The sequence below is a fragment of the Gadus morhua genome, chromosome 9 (genome assembly GCF_902167405.1).
Source record: "Gadus morhua chromosome 9, gadMor3.0, whole genome shotgun sequence".
Taxonomy (NCBI): domain Eukaryota; kingdom Metazoa; phylum Chordata; class Actinopteri; order Gadiformes; family Gadidae; genus Gadus; species Gadus morhua.
In genome coordinates this window covers 18,640,630-18,655,750 of record NC_044056.1, presented here as the reverse complement: position 1 = coordinate 18,655,750, position 15,121 = coordinate 18,640,630, and the positions used below count along the sequence as shown (strand labels likewise).

General features: G+C 47.3%; 1 protein-coding gene across 8 annotated transcripts in view; it reads right to left on the bottom strand.

Moving 5' to 3' along the window:
* The window catches only part of akap13 (A-kinase anchoring protein 13), an 80,935-nt gene that overhangs the window by 24,096 nt on the left and 41,718 nt on the right, over nucleotides 1-15,121 (bottom strand). For 7 of the 8 annotated variants that reach the window (XM_030366105.1, XM_030366107.1, XM_030366101.1 and 4 more), the window contains 10 exons: nucleotides 13,277-13,370; nucleotides 10,676-10,806; nucleotides 9,368-9,614; nucleotides 8,835-9,051; nucleotides 7,982-8,041; nucleotides 5,486-5,678; nucleotides 5,257-5,365; nucleotides 3,829-3,871; nucleotides 3,538-3,667; nucleotides 1,207-1,369 (listed from right to left, as the gene is read on the bottom strand). In XM_030366105.1, the coding sequence (XP_030221965.1) occupies nucleotides 1,207-1,369; nucleotides 3,538-3,667; nucleotides 3,829-3,871; nucleotides 5,257-5,365; nucleotides 5,486-5,678; nucleotides 7,982-8,041; nucleotides 8,835-9,051; nucleotides 9,368-9,614; nucleotides 10,676-10,806; nucleotides 13,277-13,370 (1,387 nt within the window). The remainder of the gene's footprint in view (nucleotides 1-1,206; nucleotides 1,370-3,537; nucleotides 3,668-3,828; nucleotides 3,872-5,256; nucleotides 5,366-5,485; nucleotides 5,679-7,981; nucleotides 8,042-8,834; nucleotides 9,052-9,367; nucleotides 9,615-10,675; nucleotides 10,807-13,276; nucleotides 13,371-15,121) is intronic. The other variant, XM_030366108.1, reaches the window with a different exon arrangement.

Below are 15,121 nucleotides of genomic sequence, written 5' to 3'. Positions count from 1 at the left end.
GTCTGCAGGAACTCGGCCCTTCCGATGCCGTCCCCGTCCCAACACATGACATACCGGACTCCTCTCGTACGTCAACACTGGCATCAGTGGTGCTGATATCATATTGAGAAGAGAGCCTTGGCCACCAAATCGACATATCTGAAGATAAGTAGATTAGACGCCCACTTGCTGGGTCTACCAGAGAAATAGTCACTTACCAGAAAGTCACATTTCTGAAGATGGTTCCAACAAAAGGAATTCTAAGAGGCTGACTATAGCGGATGTGTGACGTGGAGCTGACGGATGGGAAAGAATACGGTGAGGGAGAAGATGGCGCAACAAAGAGGAAGAGGACTCGATGATCAGGGATGAAGAATTACAGAATTACAATTAGAACCCATACACTCACCAACTACAAAGTTGGTGAGTGTATGTACAAATTAAACCATACACACACACCAACTACAGCCCCCCCCCCACACACACACACACACACATTAACACCCACCCAAAGGCTTTGGTCCTCCCACATACCAACTTCATCATAAACCCACACACCCCAATACCCACATATACCACCCCCCCACTGACTGAACTCTACCGTGCAATTGCGAGATTGTACACCGCTCATTTTATAATATTTATGCATCCACTTCCAGTAGTCCTGCGGTACCAGACGGAGATCTCTCCGCCGACCTAACGTCTGGTTATTATTAAACGTTTTGTTGTTTACACGGCCAGGGAATTAAGCCTTACTGGAAATGATCCTCTCACCCCATTCTCCTCTATAGCAAAACAATATAGCGAATAACACAATGAGAGCCTTTAAACATTAATGGAACTTTTTAAAGAAAGTAATGGACGTCCTGAGCAACGTTACATTAATTGATTCAATTTAATCCAATGAGTAGTTGTCTGTGCTCGGTCCACACGATGGGTGCAATTAATGCAAGTAATTAATGTGTTTAACCCAGGACTGCAAAAATTATTTGGTAGGACAAAGTTGGCAAATGCACACAACCTATATATGCCGGGCTGCCTTCACGACTGGAATTGGTTCTGCAAGGCAGGTTTTTATCTGAACTAATTGTCTTCACCCGAGTCTTGGCAACGTTTCTGATATTTTCTTTTATTGTTTCAATATCAGGGAGTGCCTTCATAATTGATCGGGCAGCGGCCTCTCACACATGCACAACAACCCACAAGGTGTCTGGGACGTGGACTTACTGGTGCAGAGGAAGGTGTCCTTGGCCAGGAAGAGGCGGCCACAGTGGGGGCAGGCGCCGCTGGGGGGGTGCGAGGCCGGCGAGAAGGCGTGGCCGTTCACTGGCCTCTTCTCTCGCTCCTTGCCCTCGCGTTCCTTCTCTCCCCTCTTCTCTTTGTCACTCCCCTGTGAAAGAGGAGAGGCGCTTAGCATCGTGTCATCGGACGGCGACGGTGACCGCAGATTGTCAACACCTAGGCAATGATCCTCCATAGATACGTGTAGGATGCTTCACTTGAATTGCCAGAACTGTCTTTTAATTGCGTGTAGATTGTGTGTCTTATTTGTTGGAAACATATGTATCGTCTGTTCTATGCTGCCCTTTTGGCCAGGTCTCTCTTGACAAATAGTTTTTATCCCTATAAGACTTTTACCTCGTTAAATAAAGTAAAAATCAATCCCACTATACCATTTAACACAACCGAACTTGAGCTTCCCACAACGGTGTGTATCACTTTAGCACATATCCTTCTACATTATAATCAATCATAATGTCACTAAAACAAATCACCCGTTGCTATTTAAATTCCAATCTATTAATAGCACGAAAAAGGAAATATCGTTCTTGTTATCCATATTAACTGTACACTATACACACTGTTTAAAGATTGTTGTGACTCGACGTCTAACACTTCCCTCGTCCCCTCAGATAAAACCCAGAGCATCTCGCACAGAGCAGTCTATTGGCCCTGCTTACGTTTTTTCACAGCGGTACAGAACCATGCCTGCTTGTGATAAATCCCTGTCAAATGTCCTTGCCATCAACCACAATAGATTATACGTCTCCCCTGCCACTGTAAATACGCTGAATAGCCGCCCCACAGAGGTGGCTGCTCCCAAATAGGACACATCGCTCTGGTGAGGAACACTAATCTGCTGAGCGAAGAGGGATAAACGGCCGCCTTGGTGAAGTGACGGGTTTCCTCCTCTGTTCCATGTCTCTGTGCCGTTCTATTCTGGTGCTGGCTCCAGTCCGTACCCGCTACGGGCCTTAAGAGCCCAGGTCAGCGCTCATTTCCGACCAACCAGGGAGAGAGAGCGCCCCGTACGTCACAACACACCGCTGCCGTTCGCTGTGCAATAAACAAGCAGGCGGTATTATGGTCTGGTTTCCTAGATACACAGCGTTTAACATGGACGGAAACAATTCTCTAATCTCTCCCATAATGGGGTACTACAGAAAGCGAGAGTGAGTCAGGGCTTATGAGTCCGTAAAATCACATCAAGCCTGACACACTGAATCAAATCATTAAATAATCAAATCACACCGAGCATTAAGCTGCATTTCTTCAAAGATACACAGCCTTAATCATCAATGTCTTTGTCCTACCTCGTCGGCAATGGTTTCTCCTATTCCTCGCTTCCTAATGGAGCGTTGGATCCTTTTACACAGCATTCCTGAAACGGTCCTGATCTCTGCCTTGGTTTGGTTTTTATGTCATGTTGCTTTCCTTAATGAGAACTTTTGAGAAGAGAGAACGTCTTTCTCTCGCTGGAATTTACGTCCTGTGTTTCTCTCCGTTTTCTTGGAATATGATGACAACGGTCGCACACAGTTTGACAACACTTGTATGTCTGGCATAAATCGGGAAGTTAGCACCCACACGCACGCACCAGCAAACAAGCTTCCGCTGTACCATTTAAATGTGTGAAAGATTTGTGCAAAACATTGCTGCAGAGTATCGTAACCCATCCTCTTCCTTCCTGCCGTATCACTTCCCCCTCATACCCCAACAGACAAACACACTAAATAGTTTGTTTCTACGAGGAAGGCACACTCACATTCAGATATGCATGGTTTCACCTTAGTAAAATATGCTTTATTTGAGATTACAGACCAATAACCGAACAAAAAACCCTTTGACCCCCTTGTATAATGTGCGTGTGCGTGCGCGTGCATGCGTGCGTGCGTGCATGCGTGCGTGCGTGCGTGCGTGTGCGTGTCTCTCTCCGAGTGCGTAATAAAGTTCTCCTTCTGAGAATCTCAGAAGGAGAACTCCTTGAATGCAAGGAATTTTCCATGGTAGAAACAGACAGACGGTGACAAAGGCGGTCTGGGAGCAGGCATAGGGTGATGTCACCAGCAGTCTGCGGGTTGAACAGACCACACAGCTGCACCGCCGTCTCCAGCTTATAGGGAACACAAGATTAGGCAATCTGCCGCGCCTATAGCGACACACAGGCATCGTGCTTGAGTGCTTGCGTGTGAGTGTAAGAAAGAAAAAAAGAAAGAACAAAACCTGGGCCCTTGGCTGCCATGTTCTGTCAAAACAACAACAAGGAGGGAGGCTGACCTTGCTTTTCTTGCTCATCTTGCTGCGGAGGTAGCTGAACGTCCGGCTGACCTTGGTCCCACCGACTCCTCCTCCAACTACTCCCCGCTCGCTGTTGCTCCTCAATGGGCCCGGTTCCTCTTCACAGATACTAACAGGGCAGGAAGGGATTCCGTGTTTGAATGCAAAGGCTTGACCACAGTTGGTCTTGGCTTTTCTGCTAACAAACGCTAGTGGTAAGATTAAAATCCACAATATTTGAATACGTTTGTCTGCAAACACACACACATATATATATATTTTGATTCTCACCTGTATTCCAGTGACCCAGCGGTAGTGGAGAAAGACCCAACCCCTACAGTAGGAAACCAGACAGACAACAGCTAGTGAGGCTACAATTATAAACAGCATTAAACAACAGTACGACCTCACAGAAACAACCAGTCCCCAAGTGGAGCTTGGGGACTAGAGAATTCATAAACTTCAACTATACAATCACATGACAGGTTATTGGGATATAAATAGATTACCATGCAAGAAAACGCTCGACAACACACATGGTATAGTGCGAGTACTCAAATGGTTCTCGATTTGAGTTCCAAAAATATTCCATGTTCCTGTAAAGTCTGGTTCCCCCTATGAAATTTGATAACCTAGTGGCGCCACACAGCTGTTATCATGGAGTTAAATATGTGACTATGATCTAGTTCTTAAGGCCAGGCCACTGACCAAGTTTGTTTTCAAGCTTTTTTCAGACAAAAGATATACTACATTAGCCAATGACAACCATCTACTTTTTTTTTTGAGAACAACAGAGGTGACTTTAAAACTGGAGAAACATTTACTGCTCTTCTCTTTGTTTTGGCGTGTGTAGAAACTTGCCATCTTAGGTTAAGGGTGCTGTTTGGAATCAAATGTTAAAATGTTACAGGTGTGATTAAGGGACTGGCAACACGAGGGCAGGATGGACATAGAGGACACACACTGAATCAACTCATGGCACACACTGACCGACAGGGTCATGGTCAGGGTCAGGGGCTAGAGCCAGTTAATATGGACACACAATTTGGGACGGGTCACATTTTAAAACCAAGAAATTAAATAGATAGGACAAAAATATGACCTGGTAAAATACAAATGTTTATTACAAAAACTAAAAAAAAAACACTACTTCGAAAGTGATTGCGAAGTAGTAGCTGGAATTGCAATACTTTTTCTGTATTCAAGCAATCACACCAAAATGCATCACAACATAATTGTTCTGTCCATTTTATTCCCAGGGTTTTTAGCAAATCACATTTTTAGTGAGCATTTGTCTCTGGGGATAGGAGGGGCAGAGCTGAGAGGGAAGTGGTAAACCGATGCCACAGCAGGCATTCTGGGGCTTCGAAAATCATCTGTACTTACTCCCTCCCTCTCCTTCATCGTCACTGGAGAAAGAGCCAATAGAAAAGAGGCTTCTAGTTTTGGGAAGGAGTGGGGAAATACTGAGGGAAAAGCTGAAACGCCGCTTCACCCGAGGTCGGCCATTTGCTGAAGAGGTGTTGCACAAGGGCGCGAGGAGGATCAACATAAAGCATTTCCCCCAATTGTTTCGATTTTTGTCAACAAATTATTACATTTTGGGGGAAGGGGAAGAAAACAACAAATGATGGATTCAATAGATTGAAGATAATTGAATTGATAGACATTTTCAGTAGAGTAGGAAAAAAACAAAACAAGCACAGAGCAGAATCTCACCGTCAGTTTCCCGCTGGCTGATGGCAACCATGGAGATGGACTTGGTGAGGGGTGGGTGGTGGGAGCTGCTGGGACAGCTGGTTTGCATGGACAGCTCGCGGTGAGCACTCTGACAGAGAGAAGGAGAGGTGGATGGTTAACACATGTGCATAGGCAGGCCCAAGATAACGCGTTCACACACACACACACACACACACACACACACGCACGCACGCACGCGTCCACCCACCTGGCTGACGGGGCTGCTGGCGTCTCCCTCCTGCTCCTCCTCTGTGAGGGAGACCAGAGAGCCCCCTCCCCTCTCCTGGTTGTCCAGCCAGGACCCCTTTGTCCCGGACCGATCGTCCCGGTCATACGCACCCGTACGCAGGCAGTGGCCTGGGCCGACTGCCCTCCCGACCTCCAGGCCTTCCAGACTGAAGCTAGATGGACGAGGGGAGGAGGTGGAGAACAGACATGAATTGTCTGAGGTGGTTTCTTTGTCTCATGAATGTGAAATAGAAAACTCATCTGGTGTGTGTGTGTGTGTGTGTGTGTGTGTGTGTGTGTGTGTGTGTGTGTGTGTGTGTGTGTGTGTGTGTGTGTGTGTGTGTATATAAACATATATATAGCAAGGTCATAGATGGACAATGAACATTTATGAAGACTTAACCATCAAAATAAAAGCTAGAGTGATTTTCTCAGGCATCAAACACATGCCTACTATGACAGTCAAGACTTCAGCACGCTTTAGAAGTGCATGACTCTTTTCAGCAAGCACATCCGATCTAGTGTGGCTCACTCTTTGGCGTGCGAGATTAGAACAGAACAGAGATTAGAAAATGTTGAGGCCTAGTGACATGGAAATATGATCTTCTTTCCTTCCTAGCCTGTTCTTTCCAACCGACATAGCTCTGCAGAGCTGGTCATGTGGGTTTGACCATCTAGTCCTAGTTAGGTTTTGGCTTCCTTTACTGCGGTACAGTATACAGTACAAACACCCACACAAAAAAGCAGTACATGGCCACAATTGTTGCATTCAAATGTGTGGCACCGTCAACCCACCGATGGCAGACATAGCCACAACGCCTGACAAATGCACTTCAAGGGGCAGTTACACTTACATTGACATTAAGCTGGCGCCTTTATCCAAAGCGACCTACAACCATTCATACACACATTCACACACGACGGAGGCGTCTACCATGCATGCTGACAGCCAGCTCGTTGGAAGTAGATAGGGTTCGGTGTCGGGCTCGGGTACACCTTGACACGCAGCTAGGAGGAGCCGGGGATTGAACTAGCAACCTTCCGGTCTAGCTCCTTAGTTACTTGGCTGTAATTATTTAATTATTTTGTACAAATACAAATTGTATTTGTAGTTACATAAATGTTTATATCATTTTGTATTGTCTGTGTGTATACAGAGATTACAGACATGTTAATAACGCATGTGCCTGTAATCTCTGTAATCTCTGTTTTAATTGAATTGACTTGATGACATGGGATTGACGGAGCGTGGAAGCCATGGGAAAGAGGGATGATGAGAGAATACAAAGGAAAATGGCGATGGAATAATGGACTAGACATTGAAGAATGGAAGAGGAGGGGGGACCCTTAATGACTCTGAACATAAATACACTAATGATGCCTACAGGACGGGGTTCAAACGTAGGAGCGGTGAGTCAAAATGGAACTTACTAGAATCCCGCCGCAATTGTGCACGTATTCACTCCTTGTAATGAAAAACGCCTGGGAGACGTGTCTAGGTCTGCTTTAGATAAAGAATTAATTGGTCAACAGCCCTTTCCCGAAGCACTTATAAATACCGAATTCTACAAAAAAAATAACAACCTTGGCATAGGTTGGCTGAACGCCATGAAGGAACACACGCCCCTGCTTCAAACTTCCTTGGTAGGCCTTAAACCCGTAGCCAGGTGTTAACATCTGGGGAAACCTCTGGCCGGAGACTTACGGTGGCCGAGACGCGGCGTGCTGAACTCTACCCATGTAGCCGGAGTCCTTGATACACTACACTGGAAGGAACCAAAGTGGAGTTTATGTTTCCATCTCGGGGAATGCCTTGTTTTTCCTTTTTTTGTTTTCTTCTCTGTGCCATTTGCTCCTTTGTATCAGTTCATGGATTACTCCTTTCCGTTAAACGCGCCAAGAGCCGCGGGGCCTTCGTGTGAACGCATCGCTATGGAAAGATATGGGGTTTCAGTAGCCGTGATGCAGCGTCGTAGGGCACGGAGGTAGGGGCGGGGCTGTGGAGGTATAATACGAGCCGCTGGGACCAGTTGCTTTGGCACACTGGCGACAAATTCCCTGGTCGCCAGAAAAGGGTTATGGAGGGCAATGGTAAAAAGATTTTTTTTTTTTGTTTTACATTCTCCGTTGCAGTGGGATGTGATGTTATCTGAAGGCGAGTCTGAATATTGGCAGATTGATCTTCGCTGCCAATACTGCTAGACAGATCTACTAGTGAGCGTAACAATTTGTCTGGGCAAAAATAATGACATACACAGTCGTTCCCATGGCTATCCATGCGGATGATGAATAGCTTGGTTTCCGGATTCAGTTTAGTTTACGGATTTCTATATATTAAAACGGAAAGTTATGCTCTTATGGTCAAATGCTCATCTTTCCTTCCACGATTTTTTTCCCCACGGGGGGAAAAATACAGAGAGACAGACAGAAAGCGAACAGACAGACGGATGAGAAGAGCGATGGATGGAATATATACCTTCTCCGGTGGAGGGGTGGTTTGGCTCGCCTCACCTCCACTGGCAAGATCCTTTGTGAACTGGAAGAAGGGATGGACAGATGGACCGATGGATTAAGAAGAGGAATGTATGGATTGTGACGAAAGCAGAGGAGCATATGGGAAGCAGGCCTTCAAGAGTGCGAGCGTGCATTGAAGAGACAAACGGGGTTGTGTCCCGAAGCCAAAAGCTACAGCTGCTAGCGTTTGGCAACAGCTGTTTATAGGCAACTGTTGTTTATACTATTAATGCATGGAATTATCCGTTTTAATTCACACACTCTTGGGTTTAGGACTTATATATTCAGTTTGGGAGTTTGTCAAAATAATTTGTTTAATGAGCTTGAATTTAATAAATTATAAATATGTAGTTCTTGGTCTGCAAGGCATTAACGAGGCAGGGAGAGAGAGAGAGAGAGGGATAACATCTTAATAATGTGTGGGGTTCTTCTCATCCGCTCTCCTTCTTGACCCAGCCCACTCAGTGCTCAACTGTTTACAGAATCTGGACGGATCTGGGGTCACTGTGTGACCTTGTGACATAGGAAAATGACCTTTCCCATAAAGCCCCGGGAGAAGAGAAAACGTAGAAAGAGACACAAGAACCAGTGTTGGAAAGAAGTTAGGGGTTTCCCTAAGCAGGGATCCCCTTTGACAGGGGTTGAGTGAGGGGTTGAGTGAGCTATTGAGTGTCTCAATAGATTTGTGTGTGTGTGTGTGCGTGTGCGTGTGTGTCACGGCGAATGTCAGCATGTCATTGTGTCTGTGTGGTTATATCTGCGTGTGTGTGTCTGCGTCTGTGTACGTCTGCACGCTTGTCTCTCTGCACACTGACCTGCGTTGCGCTGGCGCTGGTTCCGCTGGGTCCCCTGGGGGCCCGGGGACGTTGGCCCTGCCGGACTCCCAGCTGTGGCGTCGGAACGGCGAGAGCGAGCGGTTGGAGGCCCGCAGGATGGCCGACGTCTCCGAGTTGTCCGGCAGATGGTCCTTCCCCTCTTCCCCCTCTCCGCCCGTCGCATCCAGGCCTTCTATCCCCGGTGTGCACCCTCTCCCTAGAGACGGGGCAGGGTACTGCATTGAGGGTCTGTGGGACTCGGGCTTGTCCCCAGGATATACTTCAACAAGACTGTGGTGGGCATAGCTGTTTTTCGAGTTTGAGAAGAGATCGGTTTTATACAGTTTTGAAAAAACGTTTAAACCAATTGAGTTCTGTTTCAAAGTAGAAAACGGTGGCCTTAGTATACTAATGGAGGCTGTCCACGTCAAATAAGAATAACCCCGAGCTCAAATCAACAATGCCAATTAGCGTTGGCATTGGACACGCTCCCTTCCTCGACATCGACGTCAGAGCCACGCTGGACCGCTCACCTTCTTCGTCTGACTTCCACGGCCCTCCAGGGCTCCAGAGGGAGGCAGAGTCGCTGGCCCCCACCGACGTGCTGTCCATGGACGCCGTGTCCATGGACGCCGTGTCCATGGACGCCGTGTCCATGGAGGCCGTGTCCACGCTGTGCCGCGAGGAGACACTGGGGGGTCGATGGCTGGAGGAGTCGTCGGTGGAGGACCAGGACGAACGTCCCCGCCTGAACTCCGGCCTGGAGCCGGGCGGCGCGGGCTGCAGGGACACGAGAGCATTTTATCAACGGCCCCGTCTGGTACAATGGTGCTGAACGTGGAGGCATTGCCCGAAGATATTACTGCTTCAAAACGATGCCCGTCTATACATGGCCATCGTCATCATCCATACAAACACACCGAGAAGACACACACACGCACATGCTTTCCAAAATGTCAGGCATATATAACCCACGATTGCATCTTCTGTGGTTGATAGTTTTCACTGTTGTTATTACCCCAATGAAATAATGGCGGGTGTGCCGGGTAGGCGAGTCAGTTGAGTGTGCCGAGTTCAAACAAACGTGGTGGAAAAAGGAGCCCCTCTCCTCTGTGAGTCAGTGGGAGCGTGCTGACGGCGAGGCTGCAGACGAGAAACTCCCTGGCTGACTTTTTCCCCCTCATTTTCTTTCATTCAATTGGCTGTCTGTCTGTCTGTCCCGCACTCCCACCCACCCACCCACACACACACACACACACGCCTGTTTTCCTCCTTCTTCCCCACCTAACTGTGAAGCCTGGGCTTCCAGAGGGTAGTGGAGGCCCAGGCTGCTGCCCCACTCACGTGTCCAACAGGGGGCGCTTGGGATTGGGGGATAAGGGGCCGGTGTTTTGGGGGGGGAGGGGGGGGGGTACCAAGGTAGAAAAACGGCTGCATAAAAAACCCAGTGGGAATCATCAAGTAAGTAGAACCAGAAGGCTTCCCCGATCATTTCTGCCGATTTGTATTTTGGGGCGTGGGGCTATTTTTCCGTTTGAGGAAAGGGTGTGTTAGGTTCACAGATTCCCTGCAACTGCTCGTTATTTCCTGAACCTACGTGGGGAAAATGCGGGGAGATCGGTTTTTCAACCTGAGGGTGTCTCGACACTAGAGGACCATAATGCGGCGTGTAAAATTACACGGCAAAGCACTAAGCATCGTTACCATGCTACAGGAGCGACAACAACAGCAAACACTGGTCATGATGGTCGCCCCAAAGCTAAATGAACCAGACTGAATGTATGTGCGTGCCTTCGCGCGCGCGCGCGTGTGTGTGTGTGTGTGTGTGTGCATTGACGTACCTTTTTGAAGACGCAGTCATCCAGTTCCACGCTGGGTGTCAGACGCTCCACTGCATCATGGGTGGTCGCCGGGTGCGCCTGGATCATGCGGTCCACTTCGTCTCCCTCCCAGGGAGCGGACAGACCCCGGTCTGCGTAGGAGCATGAAGGTGAGGACAGTCCCTTTACAGTAACGGTGCTTCTGGATGTATCACTTCAATAGTTGTTGTCTTGTCTTTATCAAAGAGCTGCCCAATTTTGTGGTCGTTCCTAATAGCCTCACATATTTGGATGCATTTTAATACAGAAACCAGACGGTAAAATGATCTTTAACACCCTTGTTTGTTGTTCACATCCCTCTGTACACTGAACTGACTTATTGACAAGAAGGTGTGTTAAGGTCAATTGCTGTCAACATCTCGCATGCAGTGTTGACAGGCATGTATCTGACAGTATAGAAAGGATTTAACGCAAAGCAAGATTCAAAACTACCAACCCCGGTTATTCGGTTGGCTTTTAACAATATAAAGGTTCAAACATCTGCCTTTAGAAAATGTCATGATCCAAGCTTTTAACAAGATGGTGTTTACCGTTGAATCTGCAATAAAAAATAACTTTCCCTTCCTGCAAGAAGCTTGCCCTCCGGTTAAATCACAACGTAATTACCATTTATTATGTCAGTCCTTTTCAGTGCAGTGCGCAATACTTGAGATCAAAATGATTTGCTTGCATTTTACGCCACATCAGTTTAGAGAGAAAACAAACGAGTTGGCAGATCAGATTTATTCATGGGACAATCATAAAATTGGTCCACACTATGGCAAAATGTATTAAGTTACATAATGCAGGTTTAACATTGTGATTGGGGTAAGTAATGAAAAACACAATTATTGACTTGTTTGTACTTTTAAATATGTAAACAATAATGAAGAGCACTACCAACAACTTTACGGCTACTACAGAGGTTTTCTTTCATGTAACAACCTATTGCAGCACTGGATGCAATACCCTCAGACAGGAAGCTGACCTCATAGCAACCAGACCACAGAAAAAAGACTGAAAGAGTTGGGAAAGAGAGAGAAGAGAGAAGTGAAGAGACGATGAGGAAGGAGGGAGAAATGTATGCCCATTGTGTGGTGGGTGTGTGTGTCAATGTTTCTCTGTGTGTGTGTGTGTGTGTGTGTGTGTGTGTGTGTGTGTGTGTGTGTGTGTGTGTGTGTGTGTGTGTGTGTGTGTGTGTGTGTGTGTGTGTGTGTGTGTGTCTCTCTCTCACACACAGGGCGAGTCACATAAAGGAAGAGAAAGAGAGAGGCACAGAGTCTGGACTTTTGCAAGTTGTCTCATCAGCTATATTGGGCGGGCAGGAAGGACATGATCTGACTAATGTCAAACTAAACAGATTGAACAACGGGCTGGTGTTTTGAGCTACTGGTGAAAACAGTTGCCATGTTCTGAAAATGAGCAATCTGTTTAAATGTTGACATTGTGCTGGAAAATGTTAACAAATTTAGTGATGACGATTATAAGGAAATCTGAAAAAAAAAAATCATGGTGTGTGTACTTGACATTTTCCATGTCATATCTTGCCCTTAAACGAGGGCCCCTTGACTTAACTAAAGCATGAAGCATGTTCAGTTGTATTACCTAATTGCCTCTGGTGGAAGGAAGTGTGTCCATTGCGATTTTGTTAATGGGAAATTGAGGAGTAGAGAGAAAAGCCCTGGCAGCAGAGAGACGGATAAAGAACTAAACTAATCTCTTTCTTAATTAAATGAACAAATCTGATATGATCACGGGTTTTTCTGGGCATGTGTACGTATGTCTAAATATATTTTTCATCCTCTTGGTAAGAGTCTTTGGTCTCCGTAATGTAGTTACCACGTCACTACTTCCTTGGTCAGAGCCCAATGGGATCCGACTGTAATCCTACGGGAGGGGGGGGTTGTGTGGTCCCACCCTACAGAGACATGGGTTCTCTCTAACCCTGACTTCTTGTCTGTGCACGGACCGCAAGGTGACTCAACGTAGACCACACCATCAACCTCCACCTTCCCTGATCTTCTGAGTCCTTAAGGTTGTCTCTTGGGATTTTAATGTGTAGTCTCGGTTCGCTGTCGATTTGTGCAATTGGCGCCGTGTTATTATGTGATCGCTGTGGTTACTGCTTCAGAAAACTTTTTTATGAATGATGGTACTTTTGATTAATGGTCCTGGTGTGTCTGAACCTTCACCCACCTACCGACTCCACTCCGTCGGGTAACTGCTGTGTTCCATGGAAATCCATCAGAGCTACAGGACTATATGCTAATACAGCAGAGCTACGTGGCTCAGGGAAATGGCTCCTCGTACGTTGGTTACATAACAGACCTCTTTGTTTGAACGCAAAAATGTGGTGGTTATTATTTCCGTAAAAAAAAAAAAAAGCCCAACTCAGAACCATCCCTCTCTTTGGCATACACTTTGTTTTGGGAAATATTTGCGGTGGGACATAACAGACTGGTATTTAGCACCAATGCCTCGCAGAGGGATGGTAGCTCTAGGTACAGACCCCCACTGAGACAGAGAGTGGGTTCTGAGCACCTGCACTGTGTCTCTGAACCTCAGCGTGGCCATGGGTCTTACCTGTGACTGGGGCTGGGGGTGTGCAGGAGCCGGGGAGGGTGTTGGGCTCCGGGCAGGGCCCTAGTGGGAAGAAGGTCTCCTTGTCTCTCTGGATCTGCAGGGGACAGCACATTGACAAGGTTTGTTACACGTGTGTGGGATCCAGTTCACCGGGGATTCACAGTGTCGTATGGGCATTATGCTCCCATACTTCATGGTTTATGAGTAACCAAGATGTTTTTCTCTCAACACACATGTGGGCACGCGAGTGTACGTGTGCACACACACACACACACACACACACACACACACACACACACACACACACGCGCGCACACCGGTGTCTCAAGCAAACTATTGTTCCTATTGTTCCTCCCATGCAGCGGGACATCCAGTGGAGTGCCAGATACGTGGAGGAGTGGGTATCTCTAGGCACATGTGTATCACACACACACACACAAACACACACACACGCACACTAAAGACACCCAAAGGCCCGCACAGCCCAACATGTAGGAAGACATCTAGAACTTGCAAAGACACAGACACTGAAACTGACACACACACACACACACACTCATGAGCACAATGTCCTGTCCTAGTTTCCCTCTCAAAAACGACCTTGAGAAGCAACTGTTTAGCGTAGCGCTGTCCATACATCAAAGGGAGCGCGCCTGGGGGACTCCAGCCACAAGGCGGCTGGCCCGTCCCACACTAGGGAGGGGCCGACCTGCAGATCGCTTCCAGCCGCGTTACCCCGCTCCTCGGGAGTGGGACAGCAGACGGGAGACGGAGGGAGAGACGTGGGGTGACGTAGGCCGCCGGGAGGGCAGTCTGCCGCCCGGCCCCTCTGCGTGGGGAGGGAGGGGCGGGCATTCTTCAGCCTTCTGGTGTGGGCACGCACGCGGGCAAGGGCACAAGAAGGGGGGAAATATTTTGGAGTTGCGTGAGTGCTCGCATGGCTGCTCTGGCACTAATGCGAGGATTGACAAAAATGCTGAGTGTGGCTGCAGTGTTTTAGCAAGAACCAGATTCTGGTTGCAATTGTCAACAACAACAACAGCAACAGCGACGACGACAACGACGACGAGAAAAATAAGATCCAACTCTCAAAATCCCCCGGCAGCAATCTGCTTCCCTCACTCTGGTGGTCGTTGCTCGACAACTCGACCACCACAATGATCTCATATTCAGTTGTCTGATCGTTAATCGTCGCCAGCCAATGGCTCCTTTGTCCGTTGATCTCAATCAGTCCCTTGTCCCCTGTTCCTATACTCTTGTGTCCCTCTCTAGTGCTATGGACATCTTGCAGAGATGTTTTACAGGCAAGCCGTTGCCCACGCATCTGGCAGACAACAGAGATACGTTTGTCAATCTGCCGTCCTGTCAAGAGCCTGTCCATGTGAATAACATGGGCCGTCCATTGGTCACATGAAGAAACCCTGCAATCATCTGCATTTTATCCAAAAATGCAATGGATTTTCAATTCTTAAGAGATATTCTTTATACCCATCAATTTAATTGCGACCAATACTTATTACTTACATTAATTAACTTAATTACTACGAATTACTATTAACGTTGACTTAAATCCCTCAAAAAAGCCAGAACCAAACTTTAACACTTTCGAGAACCTAGAGGGAGGACATGCTGCAACATGCGTGGTGATATCCACTTCCTCCGGCGCAATAAACTCTGATTTATCGCCAGAGAGAGACACCGCGTTCTTCCCAAACTTGACATCAACATGGCCTCCCCTTTGCATTCGGGTCAAGATACTGTCCAAGTGGGTAAAAAGCATGTGTCACATTGCGATCAAAAAGTGTTCACGCACAATAATAACATGCACACACTTTGAGAGCATGT